This window comes from Pelobates fuscus, chromosome 7, assembly GCF_036172605.1.
Source record: "Pelobates fuscus isolate aPelFus1 chromosome 7, aPelFus1.pri, whole genome shotgun sequence".
NCBI classification, from domain to species: domain Eukaryota; kingdom Metazoa; phylum Chordata; class Amphibia; order Anura; family Pelobatidae; genus Pelobates; species Pelobates fuscus.
Window position 1 is genome coordinate 20830197 of NC_086323.1, and position 26498 is coordinate 20856694.

Sequence of the window (26498 nt, forward strand, 5' to 3'; positions counted from 1 at the left end):
TCTTCCGGACAGGTGTTTTCTCATGACAGCGACACAGATACATTTCTTTGCCTGATTACATTAAAGGAAGCAATCTCTTTGCTAGCTGAGTGGCCGCGCAGTCTCTGTGTCCCGCTACCATGGCATCCTCACTGCTGCTTGATCTGCTGTCCCTGAACATAACTCAGCTCTGCCAATGGGCGGCCTGGCTCTGTGCCCTGTTTGCAATATTCAAAGCATGCAAACTGTACCGAACAAGGAGAGAGCTGCTGGCAACATTTAAAGATTTCCAGGGTCCTAAGACCCACTGGCTGTTTGGGCATGCCAACGAGGTAAGCTGCATGCAGGTGTCACATTATCCCTTTGACAGGAAAGTGATGAATAATTTTGTCATTCCAGATATATAAATACATTTTCATTAGGGTTGGCTGAGCGTTACATGGTAGACTTGGAGATCCAGATCACACAGAATTAAAATTTGGTAGAATTTCCAACTGATTCGGTGTAATTTTGAATCTCACAAACTATAACCAATATCATTAACAACCAAAAAATGGCAAAAATCCCAACCATATCAATTCAGAAGAAATGAAAAATGTTCAATGTGCACAAGTCTAGTAGCCTCTGCCAGTTACCACCAATTTGGGAGTAGTTGATTTTTTTTTATTTTTTTTTATTAAAGGAACACTATAGTCACCTAAATTACTTTAGCTAAATAAAGCAGTTTTAGTGTATAGATCATTCCCCTGCAATTTCACTGCTCAATTCACTGTCATTTAGGAGTTAAATCACTTTGTTTCTGTTTATGCAGCCATAGCCACACCTCCCCTGGCTATGATTGACAGAGCCTGCATGGGAAAAAAAACTGGTTTCACTTTCAAACAGATGTAATTTACCTTAAATAATTGTATCTCAATCTCTAAATTGAACTTTAATCACATATAGGAGGCTCTTGCAGGGTCTAGCAAGCTATTAACATAGCAGGGGATAAGAAAGTCTTAATTAAACAGAACTTGCAATTAAGAAAGCCTAAATAGGGCTCTCTTTACAGGAAGTGTTTATGGAAGGCTGTGCAAGTCACATGCAGGGAGGTGTGACTAGGGTTCATAAACAAAGGGATTTAACTCCTAAATGGCAGAGGATTGAGCAGTGAGGCTGCAGGAGCATGTTCTATACACCAAAACTGCTTCATTAAGCTAAAGTTGTTCAGGTGACTATAGTGTCCCTTTAAAGGGACACTATATGCACCCTTTTCCCTTTTATTTTAGGGATTCCCTGGCGATTTTCAGGTCAAATTTGACCAAAATTTTTAATCCAACTGAACAATTTTTGCCCGCAATTCTTCAAAATTGAAAAATGGGGGAAAAAATCAGAGTCTCATGAACAGTGAAGAGCACAGAGAGATCATTATCAGAATAGTGATAGTAGTGAAACTAGCACTGATAGTGAGCAGGACACTATTGAGAAATCCATTACAATAGTGAGAATTCTACGTGTAAAGTTTTGAATATACTGTAGTTAGAGCCATTCTATCTGATTAGCACGGAATATAGAAAGATTCTGAAGACTGCTGGCAGTATTGACAGGAATTTAGAGTATTGGTTATAGATAGGTTTTTAATCACCTTATTCCAAACAGCAAACTTTATGCAATTTTTATTTAAAAATACTGATGTATAAATCCTTATCAGCTGTATTCACAGCTTGCTTATGTTTGTCTCGATTTGTCCATTCGGATTTCAATTTGATTTGATTCAGAGTTTAGTGAATAAACCCCTAGGGCTTTGTATGCGATAATATATATTGTTTCAATAGATAAGCATTATAAAATGTCAATAAGATACAAATGTGAATCTTTTTGACGCTTTTTATCTGGTTTCCAATCTTTTTCATTTTGTTAAAATTCTAGATCCAAATCACACGAAATAAATCAATTTCCAAAAATATAATATACATAATTAATTTTCCTATTGCGGGGATAGGCAACCTTCGGCATGCCAGATGTTGTGGACTACATCCCCCATAATGCTCTTACACCCATAATGCTGGCAAAGCATCATGGGAGGTGTAGTCCAAAACATCTGGAGTGCCGGAGGTTGCCTATACCTGCACTATTGGAATTAACATCAGATAGTTTTCTCATGCCCAGCTTGAACATTCCAAAAGTCGACCCTATTTTATACTGCCTTGTCTTTCAGTTTACTTACTAGTTTCTCAAAAAACTAAGAAACATTTACCCCAAATATAGTTATATCTAGATTACTGCTGGTTTTGTCAAGGTGTTTTCAAGTGTCCTTGCTACTTGATCAACTTTGTGTTTCTATCATTTAAAGTATTTTACTGTTTCATTATTTTGTATCACTGTAACAATGCAGGCCTGCCTTCAATGATATATTTACATTAAACATAAAGCACTTTAAGGATACATTTACACTTTTCATGCAAATTGCACTTCACCCATACCTGCCTTTACATGTTTATTGTTACGAAAGCCGGTTAGGATCTAGTGAAATTATTAGGGAGCAACTTTGAAACCTGTAGTTTTCTCTGTCTTAGCTGAATCGTTTTATTCCTATTTCATCGTAAAAATATACAAATTCAGTACTGATGGATAGAGATTATTCTTCCGGTCAATCCCTGGGCAGTCACATTATATCCTGAAAAGGATATTGGTGCTGGAATATTGTTACTATCTCTTTCATGACATAAACATTTCTAGGTTTTTGTTTTGTTTTTTTATTTCAACATCCTCTACCACAGAGTTGCAGTTTAAGTTAATTTTTTATTTGATTTTTAACATAATGTGCCATCTTAGATGTACAAATACCCCCTTCTCTTGTTATCCATCTAACATGGCTATATTGTCAGAACTAGTCTATGCACCACAAGTGAGTTAGTTAGCATATCAAAGCACCTGGCAACATTTATGACATCAAATATATAGATTGGCACAGGATGGTGTGAATCATGCGTTGGTGACTGTGCCACTTCCTTCGTAAAACACTAAAACATTTTGATGGTCGGATACATTCAGTGCAAGACACAAGCCCTGCAAATCTAAAAGGAGCCCAGATAGATGATGCGCATGTTGTTTTGTCATTTCATTGAGTATAGAGGTGTATAAAAGACACACACTAGTGTTGAAATGTTTGGCATCATACATGCAACTTTGTATTTGGTAACCAGAGACAAATACTAGCTTTCAATTGCAGACACATTCATTTTGTAGTTTGTTGCAAATGTGCTTCAAACTGGGTTTTTGCCTGCTTTTGAATCAACAGCAAAAACCACGTGAGGAAGGTTGAACTGGATGGACACATCTCTTTTCAGCTTATGTAACTATGTAACTATGTAAGAAAATATATTAGACTAAAGACAAATATATTAGACTAAAGACAAATAAAGTATTACAGTGACTATGACAATGATCTAAAAATGAAGAATAAGCAAAAATATGTCATATATTTCTATAAGGAAGATAATAAACGATAAATATGCTGTTTAAACATTTTACGCACTTAATGTACGAAAACGCTTTCACAATCAAAAAACAGCATTAAAGGGGAGTATCTACTAAATATTGCTCTAGACCAGGGGTAGTCAACATTTTAATACCTACCACCCACTTTTGTATCTTTGCAGATGGTTAAATTTTCTTTACCGCCCACCAGTACCGCAGTAACTAATTGTATAGCAATTTTTTTCGTTTATTTATTTATTATAACGGAGGGTTTTTAAATAAAAAAAAATAATTAATTAATACTTAAATTAATATTTTTTTTCATTTTTTTCTATTTTATCTTCTAATTTTTTTATGTTTGTCTGTGAGATGTTGTATGTGTAAAGGGTGCTGTGTGTGAGAGGTGCAGTGTGTGTGAGAGGTGCAGTGTGTGTGAAGGGTGCAGTGTGTGTGTGAGTGGTGCAGTGTGTGTGTGTGTGAAAGGTGCTGTGCGTGTTTGAAGGGTGTTGTGCATGTGTGAAGTGGGCAGTACATGTGTGAGAGATGCTGTGTGTGTGAGAGGTGCTATGTGTGTGTGAGAGAGATGCCTTGTGTGAGAGGTGCTTTGTGTGTGTGAGCAGTGCTGTAAGTATGTGTGTGAGAGGTGCTGTGTGTGAGAGAGGTGCTGTGCATGTGTGAAGGGTGTTGTGCATTTTTGAAGGGTGCTGTGCATGTGTGGAGGATGCTGTGCATGTGTGAAGGAGGCAGTGCGTGTGTGAGGAGGCAGTCTGTGTGTGTGTGTGAGGGTGCAGTCAGTGTGTGTGAGTGTGTTGGGGGAAGTGCATGTGTGAGGGGAGCAGTGCATTTGTGACAGGGTCAGTGCATGTGTGAGGGGACAGTGTGTGTGAGGGGACAGTCTGTGTGAGGAAGCAGTCTGTGTGAGGGGTTCTATCTGTGTGTGAGGGGGCAGTGTGTGTATGTGTATGAGGGGTGTAGTGTGTGTGAGTAGGCAATATTTTGCATAAATAACTTAGACCACACAATAAACACTGACACAGTTTATTTATATTTCAATGGTCTAGGCTGTGGTGTTTATTTAACCCCTTAATGACGGAGACAAATGTACACGTTGTGAACGAAACAAAATGTAAACAAAACCTTGGCATATGGAGTTTTGGGAAGTTACGGGGTCAAATATAGCACGTTACATTTGAAATTGAAATTCGCCAGAATGGTTACGTTGCCTTTGGGACTTTATAGTAGCCCAGGAATGAAATTTACACCCATAATGTCATACCATTTGCAATAGTAGACAACCCAAGGTATTGCAAATGGGGTATGTCCAGTCTTTTTAGTAGCCATTTTGTCACAAACACTGGCCAAAGTTAGCATTAGTATTTGTTTGTGTGTGAAAAATGCAAAAAAACTCACATTTTGGCTAGTGTTTGTGACTAAGTGGCTACTATAAAGACTGGACATACCCCGTTTGCAATACCTTGGGTTGTCTACTATTGCAAATGGTATGCCATCATAGGGGTAATTTTCATTCTTGGGCTACCATAGGGTCTCAAAGGCAAAAAGTAAAAAGTATCGCAGCAATAATATCGTCCGTGTAAATGCTGTTTGTGCGTGAAAAATGCAAAAAAAACGTCACTTTTACTGGCGATATCATCGTTGTAATACATTTTACTGTTTTGAAACACTAATATTTGTGTTCAGCGAAGTCCCCCGAGTAGAACAGTACCCCCCATGTAAAGTTTTTATGGTGTCTTGGAAAGTTATAGGTTTAAATATTGTGCTAGCAAATTAAATTCCCTTTACTTTCGGCATGGGTTGTCAGGCAGGTCCCGCTAATTGTAATTAATTAAGATACCCAATTATGTAAAAATATTACATAAATATATATGTAGAATTATTATATGTATATATATACGTATGTGAATATATATGTATATATATATATATAATTTTTTCTTAAATATTTTTATTTATATATAGGTATATATATATAGTGATATATACGTATATATATATATACAGAAATATATACGTATATATCACTATTATTTCGTTTTACGTGTTTTTTGATATAAATATATATGTTAATATCACAATACAGTTAGAACTAAATAACACACATCTATATATTTTTTAATTTTTTTTTTATTATTTTATTTATTTTATTTTTTAACGTATTTACCAATTTTTTTATATTATATATAAATATATATAACAATAATTATATATATATATTTAATCAGTATCAGTCTACGTGTAATTTGATATTAATATATATATATAATTATATATATATTAATAGTAAAATACACCTATACAGTGTACGTGTGTGTATGTATATGTGTATAATATATATATATTATTATTTTTTTACACTTTTAACATTTATTTTATTTTATTTTCAGCCAGCAGGGGTCCACCTGTCATTACAGGCAGTCCCCCTGCTGGCAATACAGAAGCCAGCTATCCCGGCCATGTGATTGTGAGGTCCTCGCAAGGACCTCACTCTCACATGGCCGGGGGGGACCGGAGGAGGAAGATCTGCCGCGAGGGGGCTCCCTGGGAGTCCCCCCAACCGCGATCGCCGGCGTGGGACCGCCGGCGACTGGGTAAGTAAGGAAAGACCGGAGGGCGTACTATTACGCCCGGTGGCATTTAGAGCCACCTATAATAGGACGTAATAGTACGCCCTCCGGTCTTAAGGGGTTAAAGCTTAAAAAGGGGCATACCACCATAACTTAATAACGGTAACATATTTACATAAACTTTTTACTTGACTTCCAAAACTTTTAACTTTCACCATCATTTAATTGCCAGTCAGTCATAGCTAACCTGACCGCCTTTTATATACAACCATTTAACACATCCTTAGAACTTGAGCCTGAGGATGACTTTGCCCCAGCTTTCCAACACCACGACATGAATTATAAAGAAAGTTAGCAAATAGGAGAGGGAGGGAGGGCAGGGGTCTGTCCGTGCTTCTCCTGTCTTGCAAACAGCTGACAGGGATTGCGCTCACGCTTCCACTTTTTGCTTACCTGGCTCTCCCTGCTTCACTGGCTCGCAGCCTGCAACCAATCCTCAGCCAGCTCTTGTCCCCAGCAACAGCTGTGTCACCAAATCTGCACAATAACCTAACCAGGTGTCAGGAACTCTCACTAAACGTTCCTTAACTGCACCAACAGGACAACGTAACCCTGTATTGCCACCATAAATATATGCCACATTGCTTAATGCCTTTATTTGGTTTATTTGTTAGGCAGTGAATTAAGGTGATGTAACAAAATAGCCAAGTTGGAAAAAGTCTACTTTATTGATTTTCCTGCATACCAACTCTCTTCCGAGCAGTACTTACATCTTCCTGAGATACTTTGAACACACTGTATTTCCTATAATACCTTGTTTTTCAGCACAAATGTTCATTTGATATAAATTCGAATATAGTGAAAAAACAAGGATATTTTGTATAAATTGCGCAACTAATTGGTAACTTTTAGTTAGTTGCTAAGACATGCTATTAACTTCCGCAAAGACAATTATTCTGTAACATAAATATAACACACTGAGCACCTGTATTCATGCCTTATCCCTTTACTGATAATCTTTAGAGATTCGGATTTCACCTTATATTTATTTATTTATCAATTCATTTTATGGCATATGAAGTCTGGACTTTGATCTCCTGTACCTTCCCATGGGATAAGTGATAACATTTATCATTAATCCTGCAAAGATACCACTGAGATGAGAAATGATGATTGCCGTATATCAGATATATACCCTGCTATGAGCCCCAAATACCTGATACGAACTTATTATTTTCTGCTTCTAATTTCAATATATCCTTGCTAGTTAAGATGAAAGAGAGGGGGGATTTTTAAGGAGTCAAAAGCCTTTTATTCTAAAATTCCTTAAATTCAATGTCATAGTAGAGGAACTTCATTTCTGGTAAGATTTTACAACTATTTATGGAAATCTTCAGGGAAAGCCTTTGGTGACTCCAAATCTCAGAATAAATATAACATAATCAGCTTCTTCACTTAAACCAATAATAACATTTATTCAACTCTATAAATCGAGATATATTCAGCTAATCACCAGTGCACGTCCTCCATATAGCAGACACAAACATTGCATGTTAATTGCTCCCTGGAGCTTCTTTCAAGATTAATAATCACAATGAAACAATCTCACGATATAAAAAGTGTTGCTCACCAATAGTGTCTGTATGAAAGATATGCAAGATTTTCTGTAACCAGTAAGGAAAACTATTTTACCTTCTCCAGACGTAAAGATTGTCAATAGATTGTCTATATTTTTTATAGAATGCTGCAAAGTATCATACATGTATAGAATCATTTAATAGGGAGTAGGAAATGCTCCAAAAACAGTCTTCTTTGTTACAGAATAAATAACTCCCACAAAAGAGAAGATGACGTACTATGACATAAATAAAGAAAACTGGAAGCATGATCATAACACTCAGTAATAAAGACACAGTTCACTCTTTGAAATAATATGAATAATCCAGAGGCATTGTATGTAGCGAGATGTGTAGATCCTGATAACCTCCACATCTAATTCCGCTTTCTCCAAGAATAAGGGAGAAGGGCTACCCAAACAAGTCTCTTTCAAAAGCATATAAGAAAGCGTTAGAGACTGATAGACAGCACCTTCGTAAACATCAGCGTCCCTCTAATGAATCCAAGAAAATCAGCAGAATAATTGGACCTCATGAAGCAGGCTGGCCATTCATGAAACAAACACTACAATATGTCTGGCCTCTGCTTACATATGATCCACATCTTAAAGATGTATTATATCCATTCGTGAGCTTCACGGCCCACAGCTTCTGCTAGTTCCGAGTCATCTCCAACTGGGCGCTAAAAAGAACAAAGGTTGGCTACACAGTTCTCTGGTTGGCACGGTCAGATGTGGTAGATGTGTGGTGTGCAAATATATTAAATGGGAATCAGATTCAATTAATATTAGATGTTTAATTGTTGATAGTAAATGCAGATTATTCCCCTCCTTGTATCTTTTGTTTGGGGTACTGTTCACTTATCACTATACCACATTCTTAATTATTTCTTTGAATTAACGTCAAAGTGATGTTTTAATTGCAGGCAATTATTGGAGTTAAGCCCTCTGTTGAGGCTTGACTTTATTGGAAATCTATCTATCGATCTATCTATCTATCTGTCTGTCTGTCTTTTCTATCTATCTGTCTGCCTATCTCTCTCTATCTATCTAGAATATTTTCTATATGATACAATGTGACCAACTATCTCTGCAAAATCATAAACCTGCTGTTGCCTATATTTACTTTCTTGCATTATGTGTATGTGTACTAACTAGGGATGCACCGAAATTAAAAGTCTGGGACAAAATTGAAAACGAAAATTCAGGATGCCCTTGGCCGAAAACTGACAATGACTTTTTCCCCAAAGGATTTTAAAATGTATTTTTTTCTATAATTGTATTAATATTAGACTTTTTAATGAATTTTATGAATCTAATATGAAAAAAGTTAAGATGACTTAACAAAATATAAAGTTTATATTGTAGACTTAAAATAGGCAATTTTACCGAATATTGCTATGTAAATTTGCTCCATCAAATTTAAATAGGTGGATGAAGATGAAGGTCAACTTCATTGAAGCAATTATATTTCATGGATGCATTCTGCAGGCAAAGGTTGTAGGAAATACAAGTGTTGAAATGATACTGTCTGTCTGTAAAACTAAAGCTGGCTAAGAGCATACTCACTGGCTATATATACTACTGAAGAGTTATATGTCACATAAACAGCAATCTTTTTTTTTATCAATCTATACAGTATTGGTGATGCATTCATTTACACCATTACGCACACGCGCGGCTGCCATCTTTAGAGAGGCAGAAAGCAAATGCGCTTCACTCCATGAAGCCGAACGGGGATAGCTCCTGGAACGTCAGGGCGAGTTGGGATGTCTGTGCACACAGGGGAAGGGGAGGGGGTGTTTTTGGCAGATTTTACCCTTTTTCGGCCGAAAATTTCCGCAGCCGAAATTTTGGTGCCTCCCTAGTACTAACCCATATGTGTGAGATTAAATGAATTGGATTTTAATAAGATCATTACACCATACTTCCCACTCATGCTAAGGAGCATATACACACTATTTCTTTGTGTATAGCTGGCGTTATCATCTAAACTTCCTATTATTTTGAAGCTTATAAACCAGATTTAGTTTGCATTTTACAAGTAAAGAAGGTTAGTACATTTATAAGTTTAATATTCCAGTTTGGATAAAAATGTATTTTATGCCCGCAGTTCAAAGGAGATGGGAAAGACTTGGACATTTTGAATCGCTATGCTGAAAAATACCTGTACGCCTACCCGTTATGGATGGGGAAATTCTTTGCCTCGCTAATCATCTGCCACCCTGACTATGCCAAGGCCATTCTCACCAGACAGGGTAAGGAAGACTGGATGTATTGTGAAACAATTGTCATATTTAGTTATTGGAATATATGTATATACAGTTTCTTTACTTAAAGAGACAGTATGGTTACCAGAACCCCTACAGCATAATGTAGTGGTTCTGGAGTCTGTAGTATATCCCTGCAGGTCTTTCAATGTAAACTATGCCTTTTCTGAGAAAATATCTGAGTATACCCAATATCTGGTCACAAGATTGTGGTCAACGCATTTTGTATGTGTAGTACCTTTTCACAAACCTTGAAAAAGTATTATAGCCATGAAACTTGTTGACCATGTTGCCATGAGGTGTGTGGTACTTGAGATCTACATGTCCACTTGACCGAGAGCTCTGCGTTTTCTCTACATCACCTACAATTTGCAAGTCCATTTTTAATTCTTTATAATTCCCAGGTTAACTAAGTAACCCCTGCCTCATAGAATTTAAATTCAGTCCTCACTCTCCAGGGGGGGCAATAATGAGTTGGGGGGATAAGGGGGGACGGGGTGCATGTGCATAAAAATGGATCCCTGTCTGTCACCTGCTGCTCAATTATTTGTCTCCATTTTCCCCAGTTTACTGGTGGGCTGGGGGTGGAGAGGACTGGATACTATAGGTCGTGGTGTCTAGTGAAGGAGATGTGGGCACCAGACAGCACACATATCACCGTACTGGTCCAATTTTGGTGCATTCTGCTCTTACATCTAGTGAGCACAATGATGGGATTTAAGGAAAGGAATAATAGTACTGCCAGTTCCACAATTACCACTTGCTACTTATTAGGTATAGATAGGGTATCATAAGGCCTGAGGCTTTTTAGGGAAGATTTATCAAGACAAATCCAATTCTATTCTGGAGAAAAGTGATAAATGTTAAGAGAAACTATATTGGTTTCCATGGTGTTTTTTTTTCCAGCTTAGAACTATGTCAAAGAGCAGTTCCTATTTTTGCCTTTATAAATCTTCCACTTGATGGCCTGAAATCAGGGGCCGGCTACACGCACGCAGCCATTATCCCCATCGTCATGCCGGTATCAGTTATCAGTGGGTGAATGGATGGCAGGTTTATGTCATGTGTAACAAGCTTCACACGTTATGTATTGTCTTTTTACAGATCCAAAGGATAATTTTGGGTACTACTTTATAACTCCGTGGATTGGTATGTAATATATTTTCACCAGTTATAATGCAACAACAACTACTTCATATGGATCTATTCTCAATGATTAGTCTGTTTCTCTCTCTCCATTCTAAAGAAACTAGACATTTTCTCAATTCACGTTTTAGTGAATAACACATATTAGACGTTCCTGGATGGTAGGTGAGACATATTTTTTAATCTGGTGTAGGTATTCAAATAATTTGCTGTCATTCCATGAAGCACTGTTCTATTCTCAAAGATTAATTACCATATATTAACTATATTGAAAATATCCAAGGTGGTTTGAAGATTTTTTTTTTTTTCTGAATTTATAATTCTCTTGTCAGTTTTCCACAATTTGGTGATTTTTGAACCAGTTCAATTCAATTTGTATTATTAGGGAAGGGTTTGTTGGTTTTGTCTGGACAGAAGTGGTTCCAGCACCGTCGGCTGATAACCCCTGGATTTCACTACGATGTACTGAAGCCGTATGTGAAGATAATGTCAGATTGTGCCAACGTTATGCTGGTAATCATAAAACGAATATTACAATAATAAGAGCATGTGTGGGGCCACTTTTGGACATGAGTCATGCTGACCTAATCAGTATGCTGCCATATTATAATATGATTAAGGAGAAGGTACAGTCAAAATACAGATTAAACCTTGTCTTTCCTGGCTATTTGAAGTATGCATAAACAGAAGCAAAAGTGATTTTACTCCTTAATGACCGTAAATTGAGTCGTGAAACTTCAGAAGCATGATTTATACACAAAAGCTTCTTCGATAAGCTAGAGTTGTTTTGGTGACTACAGTGCCCCCTTAATAACATATTGTGGATTGATACTGTGTAATATGATGTAGTCAGCAGTAAATGATTGATATGGTGTACGTCATAGATTGGTTTCCTCCTATTTTGTCTTTCTGCATATAGGATAAATGGGAGAAACTGGTGCCTGAGAAGAAGTCAGTGGAGCTTTTTCACTACGTCAGCTTGATGACACTGGACACCATCATGAAATGTGCCTTCAGTTACCATAGTAACTGCCAGAATAACAGGTTTGACAACTAGAATGTCTTCCTCCTTGAATAGAAATACTGCTATCTTGTTAAACAGTAAATCAAAGACACTAGTGTTCAACATCTGCTGATCGGGTTTCTCACAATCACTGCACTATAAGTACGACTCTAATCAGTACTAATCTAATCGCTGCATAGTAAGTACTAATATAAAAGAAAGATCTAAATTATACCCATCTGGATATAAATCTGGCCCATTGGAGGTATTTGTAAAACTTCTTATTAAACACCTGGAAAATATTAGGAATAATAAATACGACCATCAGAATCAAAGAAGAAAAGAACAAGAAGCCTCAAAACAACTTCAGAATAGCAAAGAATTTATGATAAAACCTGCTGACCAAGGTGGAGGCTTAGTCATACTTCCTAACGATATGTATATTGAGGAAGCCCTCAAACAATTAGATGACATTAAGGTCTATGAAAAATGCAACTATGACCCTACACAGAAACTACCTTGAAAAAGGAAAACTATCTAGTGTGCTCAATAAACATGAATTTACTTATCTTAATGTGCTGTACCCTAAGGTACCAGTTATATACCTCCTCTCAATAATACATAAATATGAGAAAAATCCCCTGGGAGACCTATCATGGTGGATATAGTCTTCCTCTTGACAATTGTATATGAATAGATGTTTTATTACAACCTTCAGTTAAAAAAAAATTAAGTTTTATTTAAAAGATTCTACAATCCAAGTTTTAGATGGAGTGACATGAGACACCAACTCTATCTGAGTAACATGAGGTGCAATCGCTATACACTATTAATTCCCATCAAAAGGGTTGTCAAGCGATAACAATTATACTGGCACAAAAAAATATTATTCCGGAACAACAAATAGAATACATCAAGAAGGCATGAATATTATTTTAACCAATTATATTTAAAAAATTTTTTAATTAATTTGATCTATAAAAATGTGGGAATGCTATGGAGACCAGGTTCGCTCCGAGTTATGCAAATCTCTTTATGGCAGATTGGAAGTCCACTGCCTGCTGGGGGAGCATGCTTGGAGGTGTTGATGATGTATTTTTTAATTGGGACAGGTCTGTAAACACATTGGAGTTATTGTAAAGCACTTTAATTCGAACAACAACAGCATTATTTTAACTTTGGAATATAATAAGAGAGAAATTAACTTTTTAGATTTTCAGACTTTTATTCAAGAAAGGGAAATTAATACTCATGCTTTAAAAAAAAAAGAAAAAAAGTTCACACCATTACTGTTATAGACCATCGCCATTGTTCCTGGATGGATCTCAGGATCGTACGCATTAGACTTGTACATTGAATTTCAAATAAATTGCGATTCATCAGAATTTTGGGAGATGGGTGCTTAGTGCAAAATCACGAAGTCCAAAGTCCAAAACTATATATGGATGATTCACAAACAAAATGGGCAATGGACTCACAATTGTGTTTGCTTCTTAATTTCCACCCACGGCATCAGAAATAGAGATGATTAAGAAGAAAAAAAAAGATGATTAATGGCTAGGGAACATGGAACATTCACTAAATATTGATTTTGTTTGTAGATCAAATGAGAAGTGACCAATAGATGGAAAAGACAGAGCAGCAGTAAAACAATAAATCAATATTTTGTAATGTAATAAATGTATCATGTATAAAAAAATGTATAAATATAAATGTTTTTTTCCTCTCCGTTGATTAGTTCTTGTCACTTGATCTGTAACCCTAATGGCGAAAAAAAAGTATAGTACGTATATTTTTTACAGTACACTGACTGGCTAATTTTTATGACATTTTGGTTTGCCTAGCTCATTTACCCCAACAAAGTGCAGGAACTAAACTAGTTCACACCAAAACACCACATGGACAAAACCTGACTTACCTGAAACATTTTTTTTTTTTGGACAAATCAATTTAGACAAAATATTTTTTCTTTCCCCCATGTCTAGTGTACACTGATCACAGTAACAGGACATTAGCATTTCCAACTATAGCAAGTTGCAGGTGTAATTAATGTTTTTACTGGTGCAGTAAACCGGTCTAACCTTTATTGGCCTTGTAGATGTGCCTGAACTGAATTCTCCATAATGTTCATTGGAAATATAGATCAGACATCTACAAGGTCAAAGTTAGTGGTCACTGCTCTAGACCTACCAGTGACCCGCAAAGCCTATTAGTCTCACCCCTGGTCCTGCTCTTATTAAATGGATTGCTTATCTTTTTGCAGTGACAATGCCTATATTAAAGCGGTATATGACATCAGTTACATCGTGGATTACCGCTTTGGATGCATTCCGTATCACAATGATCTTATTTTCTACCTGAGCCCTCATGGATTCCGCTTCCGCCGAGCGCTAAAGATAGCGCATCAACACACCGGTATTTATGCTGTTTTCATATTCATTTAGAGATTTTATTTTTCAGTCTAATGTTTTGCTCATACATTTTACATTTTTATTCTTATATTTAGACATCAATAAGCTTAAATGCATCTTTATTGCAGAACATAGTTAGCAACCCTAAACAGGAACAATTCCAGGGCAAAGTGATAAACAAAAATCACCATGGAAACTAATAGCATTTATTTTCCAGTTTAGCATGATGCACCTAGATTTGCTCCAACTTTTTAGAGAGGCAGGCTTATGTTATGGCATCATGAAATAAGGGATTTACTTCTTAAATTGTTATATGACTGCTAAAAATAGAAATATAGCATTGCATGAGGGGTAATTAATTCCAATTTTTTTTCTTTCTTTTTTTCCTCATATTTGGAGTTTGGGTTATGTGTTTTTTCCTTGTTACAAAATGCTGATGCTGTCACTTACAACCTGCATTATCATTTTTTTGTACATTGCACTAGATTCTGAGACTTCAGCGGCATGAGCTTTACACAAAAACTGCTTCAGTATGCTAAAGTTGCTTTGGTGACTATAGAGTCCCTTTAAAATATATATATATATATCTTTGTTTACTAAGTATAAGGAATATATTTACAGTCTACAGATGAATTGGGGCCAATTTTTACCAAAGTAACTACAGGTGCTATTCTTGGACAAAGTACTAAATAAGGGAGCAATCACTGTGGAAACAAACAGAATCTCTCACAAAATGTGATGCTGGTATTACCGTGATAAATACACCCCTATGTTTTTTCTTCTTTATTGGTAGAACGTAGCAGACAAGTTAACATTTGTTATATTTTCCAAACAGCTAAGGTTATTAGAGAGAGAATGGAATCAATCAAACAGGAAAAAGAACTTGAGAAGATTAAACAGAAGAGACATTTAGACTTTCTGGATATTCTTCTGTGTGCAAAGGTAATGAACATACAATGGCTCTCGTTCATATTGGCTGCTAAAGATTCAGCAATATCTATCCTATACTATTTATTATCTCTTATCTTTTATTTTTTTCCTTCTATTTTTTCTCTAGATTGTGTTTTTTTTGTTTATTTTAAAAGTGGAAAATTAGATATTATGTATTAGTTATTAAATGAGACTAAATGTTAATTGTACGAACGGATAAAGCAAGAAGTGAACAATAGAGGAATAACAGGGGTAGCAGTAAAAAAAATATATGTATTTATGTATTTTCTATTTAAAGATATTTATAATATATAAATATATGAATATGGATTTTTTTTTCTGCTTCAACAGTTTTTCTCCCTATTAGTTACTTTTTCACACTTGATCTGTGAAACAAATGGTGGGGAAAAGCTCCTATCAGTGAACTGCAAATTGTATACATATTCTATTTTATGAATATATTTTGCTGCACACTGATTTGCCTATTCTCGCGCCTGTCCGGATTACTCTTTGGTTCCTGAAATGACATTTGGTCAAGCCGAACCAACATCTAACTCAATGTTTTGTTTCCCCGAAAAATGTTCTATATTCAGAAAACATTCTCTCCGTGCACAAGGCTAGATCCTTCTATATAACCTCATCATAAGATGACTTATGTGTTAAAATGGAAACTATATAAGATTTTTAAATGGGCAATATCTAGTACAAAACAAAATAGCAAAAATTAAATATGGCGGAGTAACACTGGTCAACTCCCAATATGAGTATTTTCCATAATACACTATTTTTAATTCTGTAATTAAAGGTACTCAATTATCCATGTGTCAGCAAGCACATAGTGCTTTGTTAAATAAACCTGAAATTCTCAGGAACGAGCAGGGAATTGTACATTTCAAATTCTCAGGCTTGGCTACTTTGTCCTGCAGTTCACAAATCCCTAGCCAATAATCTACAATTCATGACACAGTGAAAAATACTTATAGTGGTTTGTTCACCAATAATTTTTTACCAACTCGTAAATAAATTATTATAGTAAACTTCATAACAATGTTTGAGGTGTTGAGAAAACACAGTTTCGTAATGTGTCATCTGTACTGTCTCTCATACCTCCGGATTGTAGATTATATTTTGAGTCACAGCTACTCAGCCAATATTTGTTTTAAACATGATATAATGAATACCACTCTAAGCACCATAACCACTGACACGATCTCACCATTATGTATCAATAATTTACCACAGCCTGGCCCTTATTAGAGATATCAGTAAAGCAGAAATGTATCTTCTGCATTAGTATTATCCATTTTTGTCCATTTTGTAGTTTGAATTAGTCAGCTGAGGAATGTCAGCTAACACTCTTAACCAATTAATTCCATCCAAACATGGATGGAACTGCTTTTGCTAATGCAAAAGCGGAACTTTGACTATTGCAATTGCAATATCTGAAGGCAAGCTGGGAGCCATGGTTAGAGTCAAACCATTAAGTGCCCCTGCTGTAATCAAATCAGGTGTTCTTTGGAGAAAAGTGATTAACAAAAATGGACTACTATGCTTAATATTGTATTTTATACAGTAAGTATATTTTAGTTAGAGAGATATTGTGCTGATTTACATAAGCAATATACCTTAAAAATGTAAAAGGATATATCATATATTTTACTTATCTTTATTTATTGCCTATGATAGGTTAATCAAATTTCTAGTTTCTTGGCTATACTGGAACTAGAATGTGCTATGTATGTAATAAGAAAAGAGAAAAAAGAAACTATAAAACAAGTTTTGGGAAAAGGCTGTATTAATATTTTTTCTTCAAACAGGATGAAAATGACCAAGGTCTGTCGGACGAGGACCTACAAGCCGAGGTGGACACCTTTATGTTTGAGGGACATGATACAACAGCCAGTGGGATCTCCTGGATTTTGTACTGTATGGCCAAGCACCCTGAACATCAGCAGAAGTGTCGCGAAGAGATCAGGGAGATATTGGGGGAGCGGAACACTGTGGAATGGTGAGAACATGCAACCTTCTCTCTTGTTTCTGCAGAAAAGAATAATGCATAAATTAGCTGGAAAGTCAAGCAGGAGTTCAGTTTTTCTAATATAAATAGTTTTCAAGAACTTAACTCATATAAAACTGTCACGACCCCCGGCTCGCGTCTACATGCGGTCGCATCTGATCGGTGCGACCACACTGACAGGCTGAGTTTACCTGCTCGACGACAAGCCAGGAGCCGTTCAGCTGGGGTATCTGTCCCCTCTGCTAGTAAACAAGATGGCGCCGACCACGCAGCCATTTATAGCCCTGTCCCCCAGGGTCACACGAACGTGTCGACGCACACACACGTTCTGGGGTCAGAGGTCACGCTCTGACCAATCACAGCACAAGGAGGGGTGCTTAAACCCCTGAAGTTCTCTAGCTCATTGCCCTGTCGTGGTTTCAGTTCCTGGTTCCCGAGAGTGCATTTTCTTGTCTTGTAGTTAATCTTCACAATATTTTGACCTTGGCTATCCCTGACTACTCTGATTTCTGGTTCCCTTGACTTGGCTTTGCATATCGTTCTCATGTATTTCTGACTTCCTTGACCTCAGCTTTCCTTTGACCTTTCGCTGTCTTTCTACGTATTAATCCGACCAGTTTATGTTCAGTTTTTTTGCCTTTCTGTCTATGTAGATGTTACATAGTTCTGCGTGCTGGACCACAAAATCAGTCGTGACAAAAACTGGGAATTAGATTTTCCATAACATGCAAGTATTTTAGCTGTACTATATATTGAGTGAGTGTTGAAGTAGATGTAAAATAACAGATTAAATTAATATATTGTCATCTATTTGGTTCTCAGAAATGCTTTAGTTTTGAGAAAGGGATGACCTCTTAAAAATCATTATTCCACTAAAGTATCATTGCAAAATTTACACATACATAATAGATAAGTATTTTAGTTGGGACACTAGTTTATGTTAAAAGTTTATGTTAAAATGTTGTGTAGCATATAATGGGGAGGAAACTAGTGTCACAACTGGAATTTTTATTTTGTTTTGATGTTAGTGTAGATGATGGTTCTCACTTCATATCCAGGAATGGTTTGTTCCAGTAGACCTTTTGTCAGATTGCCCTGCATTCCAAGAATTTGATGTGGACCTTGTTAATTCAGGCGACATCCGAGCTGGCATAACTCTTTTGGTTCATATTATTGAGGTAAACAGATATTTATCATTAGGTGTCTTGTCCAAGGAGACATATAGGAGAGGTATTCTGGCAGGATTTCCACCTGGTTTTCTTAGTTCTGAATCAGTGAACTTACATAAAGGACCCTCACAAGGAAATAGCACCATATAACTACTGACAGTCGCCTGCACCCCCACAACATGGAAGGTCATGTCAGGTATCATAGCCTCCAAGATCTATGGGGAAATTAGTCAATCCATGAGCAGTACTCAGAAGGAGATTGGAAACAACACCAGAAGCTTAAAACCCCAGCTATTGGTAGACCAAGCAGGCAGATGGGTTTCTAATACCAGGCAGACCAATCTGTGTGCAGCCTGGATTGACATCAAGAAAGCCTATGAAACAATTTCACACACATGGATACTGGAATGCTTTGCTCTATACAAGTTCAACAGGATGATAAGAGCATTGATCAAGAACTCAATGGGCATATGGAGGAGAAAAACTCTAGAAGCCAATTCCAGAACAATTATACAAGTTGATATCAAATGTGGCATATACCAAGGTGATGCACTATCCCCAATGTTGTTCTGCATTAGCCTTAACTGTATCAGACAGATCATCATTAAGAGTTGATACAGATATAGGTTTGAGAAAGAAACTACCATCAGACACCTCCTCTACATGGATAACATCAAGCTATATGCCAAGAGTGAGCAGGACATCAACTCACTGATATACTGCAAGAACATCATAAAGTCATTCAGATTAGAAAAAAGTAGGGTCATATGAATATCAAAAAGAGGAAAGATGATTAGAACTAAAGAAGTTGAAGTGCCAGAAGGCCAATTAGGAGATGTAGAGAACTGATACCAATACCTGTGGATACCACAAACACATGACTACCATGAGGAAGAGGCAAGGACAACAGCAACATCCAAGTACCTCCAGAAAGTTAGACAGGTCCTGAAGTCCCAGTTCAATGACAAGAAAAAGAGCCACACCATCAACATATATGTCCTACCAGCCATTACCTAGAATAATAACCTGGCTAAGAGAAAAGCTGGACACCATGAATATCAAGACCAGGAAACAAATCACTATGAATATGGGATTCTACCCAAAATCCAGCCCCAGAGAAAGTTGGGGCCTAATGAGTGTCACAACCACAGTCCTGGATGCATCCACAAGTACATCACAAAGATGCCTCCCAAAGATAAACTTCTAAAGGAATTCCTGAGACAACAGTCAGGCAGAGTATGCAGAAAAGGAGGAGGTTCCATGGCAAGACAAACGTCTCCATGGAATGTACTCCAGCAGATAGTGGATGTGGCTCGGATAACAAAAATTCAACCAGTGGTTGGAGAAAGCAGGGCTGAAAGACACAACTGAGCCACTAACCCTAGCATCAACAGAACAGACACTCACCACCAGACCAACAGAAGCAGACCAGAGAAGACCCAAGTTATTCACTATGCAAAAAGGTCTCAGAGACCATCCATGTTTTAATTACAATTTTTATATTTTTATTTTTATATCCTTTGTGCCACTTTACCTATTGATTATTTTTTTTTATGTGACAAGGGATGATCTGGGTAAAATGATCTACACCACTCTATGTATTAAGGAGAGTATGAGGCTTTACCCACCCGTCCCAGGTGTTGCCCGGGAGCTCAGTCAACCAATTACGTTCTGCGATGGACGGAGTCTTCCAAAAGGTAAGCTATAATTTCTCCTTACTATTGATGCCTATTACCAGCTGTATAAAACACTGGTAAAGCAGTATTTAGATTCGCAACGATAACAATAAACATGCATGTGATTTACTAACAAAATCTGGTCTCCTTCACATGCAATCCTGATGTTGTAACCATGGGCAAAGTATAGGTAAACTAGCATTTAAAGGGATTTTATAAGGCACCAAAACAACTTCAGCTTAACAAAGCAGTTTGGTGTATCGAATATGTCCCTGCAATCTCACTGCTTAGTTCTTTGCTATTTAGGTGTTGTCACTTTATTACTGCAGCCTTAGCCACAAGTCCCTGCATGTGACTTAAACGCCTTTCCTAAACACTTCCTGTAAAGAGAGGTATAATGTTTAAACTTCCTTTATTGCACAGTGTTTCATTTAGACTTTTTTAATCTACTGCTTTGTTAATATCCTGCTGGAGCCTGCAGGCATTGCAGATGTGTGTGTGATTAAAGTTCAATTTACAGAGCAGGAGAGAATAACTTCTAAAGTAAGTTAAGATCTGATTGAAAACTAAACCATTTTTTTCATGCAGACTTTTTTTGGATTCCAGCGAGGGGTCGTGTGGCGTGGCCTGCATAAACAAAAACAAAAGTGATTTAACTCCTAAATGGCAGATAATTAAGCAAAGAGACTGCAGGGGCATGTTCTATACACCAACACTACTTAATTTAGCTAAAGTTCTTTTGATGCATGTAGTGTGTCTTTAAGTATTCTTGTTTAACAATTATTTCAGGATATATTACTTTACAGTAAGAGTATTGGATGCATGGAATTGTCTTCCAGCTTAAGTAGCAGAAGTTAACACAGTGAGGGAGTTTAAGCATCCGTGGGATAGGCATACGGCTATCCTAACTATAAGATAAGGCCAGGGACTAATGAAAGCATTTAGAAAATTGGGCAGACTAGATGGGCCAAATGGTTCTTATCTGCCGTCACATTCTATGTTTCTATTTTTAAGATTTAAGAGTATGTGTGTGTGGGTATTTGTGTGTGTGTATGTCTTTGTGTGTGTATATGTTTGTATATATGTGTGCATGTATGTGTGTCTAGTTACACGTGTATGAGTTTAATAGTGCATATAATTGGCCCAATGCTTTAAAACAGGGGTCCTCAAACTCCTGCCCCCCAGATGTTGCTGAACTACAACTCCCATGATTCTCTGGCTATCTATGTAATTCAAAGAATCATGGGAGTTGTAGTTCAGCAACATCTGGAGGGCCACAGTTTGAGGACCCCTGCTTTAAAACTTCAAATTCTGAAGGTTTTTATTGTCTCCAAACACCCTGAGGAGGGAGAGAAATTGGTCAATGCCCCCCCAAAAAAACGTATTATTATTATTATTGGTATTTATATAGTGTCAGCTTATTCCTCTGCGCTTTGGAATATTAGAAAAAGGGAAATTTTACAATAAATGAGACAATTACAAATTGTTACACATTTGTGTGCTATTGAAGTGGTAAGGCCAAACTAGTTGCCACTGACCTGAATTTCCGAGCCCTAGTTACATAGCTTGAAATGTGAATTTCATATGAGATTGAGATCCATTTTCATACAATATAACCTGCACATTGTTTCCTTTCTAACAGGTGCTAATGTCCTTCTGAGTTTATATAACATCAACAGATGTTCCAGCATTTGGGAAGAACCAGATGTAAGTGGAAAGAAAAAAAATATTTATGTTTAAGTAGGACTTTATTTAAACAATTCTGCAAACAACAAAATCAATCAAAAATAATGTATGGCATAGTTTTTTTTTTTGTTTTGTTTTTTTTATTTAATTGTAAAATTACAGTCGGGGAAATGGTTGGGCAACGGATTACCGGGACTGTATTGCTCTGCACTGTATGCTTTAGTATACCTTTTTCTTTGACAATAGTCCGGAACCAGTCAAATTGCAAAAGTCATAAATATTTCGTTAATTAAACAATGCTGTAATATTTTGCATAAACCATGTAGAAAATTTCATAAATACTCATTACTACTTAAGTTACACCATAATAATGTATTGTGTGCACATTTTCAGGTTTTTAACCCCCAGCGCTTTTCTCCTGAAAATACATCCACCAGAAGCTCGTATGCCTTCCTCCCCTTCTCTGCTGGATCCAGGTAAGAAGACCCATTTTATATTATAAAAATAATTTACAAAAATTGCTACTCCCAATGCAATTAATGAAAGGCAAAAAGGAATTGGACGCCCACCCGGAACATGCATTTTGCAGCAATGGTGCTGCCATTGTGACCAAAATTCAAACATAATCCAGATTAAGAAACAGCACCCACACATAAAAATGTTATAAGGCTAATTAAAATCACCTATCTCAGCAAACAAATGTGCAGATTCAGTTCCAAAATATTGTGTTAAGCCCACCACTACTTCACAGTACCCCAATATCGATGGGTCCTACACTACTTCCAACGTGGGAGACATATTCAATAGAACTAGTGTTAAATAAGCTGAAGTGTATTTACTTAATCTATTGTAAGAGCATTGTGCGTATATATAATGCAAAATGAATGTGATAAAAGCAATAATAAACCGTGTCAAAATTAAACAATGAAAGTGATAATGTTTGGATGAATATACTAACAATGCAAACTATATATCTGCTCAAGTTTGAAAAAGACCCAGCTGTGGTCGAAACGTTGCTTTCTTCTGCTCCAATAAGCTTGCTCACTTTGGTTTCAACTTGAGTGCGTGGACCATCATTTATCTTCTGGCATAAGCCAATAGTCCAGTCCTGTAAAATGCAACATATAGAAACGTTGTGTTCTATCCAGCACTTGTAGTTGCCAAATTAAACCGTGGAAAGTCCCAATACAGTACATAAAGGGGTACTCTAAGCACCAAAACAACTTTAAGCAGTTTTGGTGTATAGATCATGTATCATGCCCTGTAGTTTCACTTCTCAATTCTCTGCCATGTAGGAGTCAAATCACTTTTATTTCTGTTTTTGCAGTCCCTGCCACTCCTCCCCTTGCTCTAACACACACAGTACCCATGAAAATTTTTTAATGCTCTTACAGAACAGTGTGTTTACTTTAGAAGTTTGTAACTCCTGCTTTGATAATTGAACTTTAATTGCACAAAGGAGGCTTTTGTGGGCTCTAGCAGGCAATTAACAGAACAGGAAACAAGAAATTCTAAATTAAACACACTGTGGAATAATAGAAGCTAAAATTATTAGGCTCTTTTTCAGGAAGGAATCACATACGTGGGAGGTGTGGCTAGAGCTACATAAATAAAGGGATTTCACTCTGAAATGACAGATAACAGAGCAGTGAAACCGCATGATCTATACAACACAACCACTTTGTTAAGTTAAAGTTATTTTGGTGGTTAAACTGTCCCTTCAATAGCATTCTTTTTAAATAAAACACGCCATCTTTGACTTTAATCATATTTTCATGCCTTCCACATCACATCATTACACTTTGTCTTTCTTTTCCTAGCGTGTGTATCCTTTTAAGAGACTCTGAGGGCCTCACGTAATATATCGTTGTTAAAGCATTCTGTGGCAGAGCCTGTTTGCATGCTCAGTGTGTTGGACAAAGCATTCAGTTCAATGCTGGAACACTGTGACACCTGTTAGTGAATGAATATGTTCACTAATGAATTAACGGAAATGAGTCAAGAAGGATTTTCCCCTTTTTTGGCATAATTGGAAATGTCTACAGTTAGTTATTTTGCCTTCTTTTGGATCAACAGCATAAAATAATGGGATTTAAGGTTGAACTTGATGGACTTTAGTATTTTCTGTTTCGACCTAGACAACTATGTAAACATAGTTTTAATGTTTTTAAAGTGACCCTGTAGTCACTATAACTATTTCATCTTATTGAATTAGTTTTAGTGCCTCGAGCCCCCTGGCACTGTTCCTCTATTCAGTGTTAAACCATTTTCGAGCAGTTTAATACTAACATTCATTTAAGGTTTTTGTTTAACTTTTTTTAAAACAGTAGAATAAAATTATGGCTTTCCAGGTTGAACTTAATGAACGTTTATTCAACCTAGGCTACAATGTAACTATGTAACTGTGTAAACCTCCTGACTTTAAAGCAGACAACTAGTCCTGTTATTTCCTGGTTTGGTTAACTTGGTGGAGCTAAACTCAAGAGGCCGTAAACCACTTCATTAACTTAAAGTTGTTTTGGTGCTTACAGTGTCCTTTTCAATAGAAACCCCTTCTATGCATAAAATACATTTGTTGTTAGCGTGCACTGCACACGGGACATTGACATATTGACCTTTTCCCTTGCAGGCAGTGCCTTCAAGGGGAAGCAGTTTTCTCCCTTCCCTCACTGAGTTGAGTCCTCCTGCATTCCAATAAAACCAGTAGAGCTCGTTTTTTTTAAACTTCCCACCCCCACTTCCAATTTCTCTCCCCACTACCACTGCAAATCCCCTCAGGGCACAAATACGCTCTGAGCCAGCAAAACAGCCAATTACAGGTCCAGGCACTCAAGTTCAATCCAGTGGACAGATTTTTTTGGAGCAAAATCGAAACAACGTTTTGGCCCACAACAGGACCTTCGTCAAGCTTAACGAAGGCCCTGTTGTGGGCCGAAACGTTGTTTTGATCTTGCTCCAATAAATCTGCCCACTGGATTGTACTTGAGTGCCTGGACCATTGTTACCTTTTTGTAAATCCCATTGTGAGGATTGGCCAACCTTTAGGTCTGGTTGCACCCTGAGATCCAGGAGATTGCGGTATCCATATTGGTAATTATATTGATTCACTGTACATTGTGAGCCTATCTGGCTGCAGGTTGAAGACCTTTTACAGTTTGTCTGTCTCATGTAGATTGACTAAATGAAATCCAAGTAGAGTAATGTGTTTCTACAATTGGTGAAGGAGCAGTTTATTACAATGTCAAACAAAATCCTGGTATGAAGGGGTTGGAAAGGCAGGTGTTAATTAAAGGAAAGAATAATTGAAGAATAAAAACATAAATCTCTTCATGTCCTTCAGGAACTGTATTGGACAAAACTTTGCTATGAACGAGATGAAAGTGGCCGTAGCACTGACCTTACAGAGATTTGAACTAAGTCCAGACCCTGATAATGAGCCATTAATGCTGCCACAACTTGTGTTACGCACTGTGAATGGAATTTACCTCCATCTTAAGAAGGTGGAGAAGGAAGAGATAAAGGAGCGGATCTGACGTGTCTCGTCTGCAGAATTTGCGTTGTGATGTTCCTGTTTTTCGTGTGAATAATAACATGTTAATGAATGTTAGTAAAATATAAGAATGAATTTCAGATATCACTCTTGCTGGCAAACTCTAAAAAAATAAATTGGTTTAAAAATTGTAATAATAAAGTTATAATACATTTTGTAGAATATTTATTTTTGTCCTGGTGCGTATATTTATATTCATGCTGACATAGTCTTCTCCATGAAGACTGTTTTCTCAGAAAATACTGAAAAACGTAAAAGAAAAAAGAAAATAAAGCAAAACTCTGTTAGGTAATATGTTCAACGACATGGCAAAACCAATAATAAATGGTAAAAAGCATGTTTTTTTAAAAATGAAACACATCCACCTTGACGTTAATTATACTGTCATGCCTCCCATATTACATCATTGCACTTTAACTTTCTTTTCCTAGTGCGTACATCTCTTTAACCCCTTAAGGACCAAACTTCTGGAATAAAAGGGAATCATGACATGTCACACATGTCATGTGTCCTTAAGGGGTTAAAGAGACTGTAACGGACCGTTTCAGCAGAAAAGGGGTTAAAATCCGTTTAGGCGATATGCCCCTTTCTGAGAGACAGGCACAGCTACTGCAGAACACCAAACTCCCGAACTGGATACAAAATAGCACTCCAAACTGGAACCTCACGAATAGCTGCTAGCAGACGAACAGGAAACGCTCCCAAGCGGCTTACACTCCTGGCAGTCAGTCCCTATCAGCATACAGTGAATCCCCCCAAATACGAGACAAGGCTCCGTGTTGTGGGTCAAGCAGTGGTCTGAGGTGCTGGCACACCCAGCCTGGTTTTTATTGCAGTTGTTACAAATACAGGTCCGCCCACAGGGAGGTATAAAACAACAAATCACATCACAGTTACATCGCACATATTCCCTCCCCTTATCCTAAGAGGAAACTTAATTACACATACAGTTAAAACTTACTTTCTACCCAACTTTCATAACTCTAAAACCATACATCCAGTCCA

General features: G+C 37.0%; 1 protein-coding gene across 1 annotated transcript; it reads left to right on the forward strand.

Annotated features, from left to right (window-relative positions):
- LOC134568998 (cytochrome P450 4B1-like) lies at positions 1 to 25599 on the forward strand. The gene is made up of 12 exons (XM_063427775.1): positions 1 to 311; positions 9749 to 9893; positions 11010 to 11054; positions 11437 to 11564; positions 11971 to 12095; positions 14318 to 14469; positions 15301 to 15407; positions 17213 to 17403; positions 20145 to 20278; positions 21900 to 21964; positions 22337 to 22419; positions 25284 to 25599. The coding sequence occupies exons 1-12, from the start codon at positions 120 to 122 to the stop codon at positions 25474 to 25476; spliced, it is 1560 nt and encodes a 519-aa protein (XP_063283845.1). The 5' UTR covers positions 1 to 119; the 3' UTR covers positions 25477 to 25599.
- Positions 25600 to 26498: the final 899 nt, after the last annotated feature.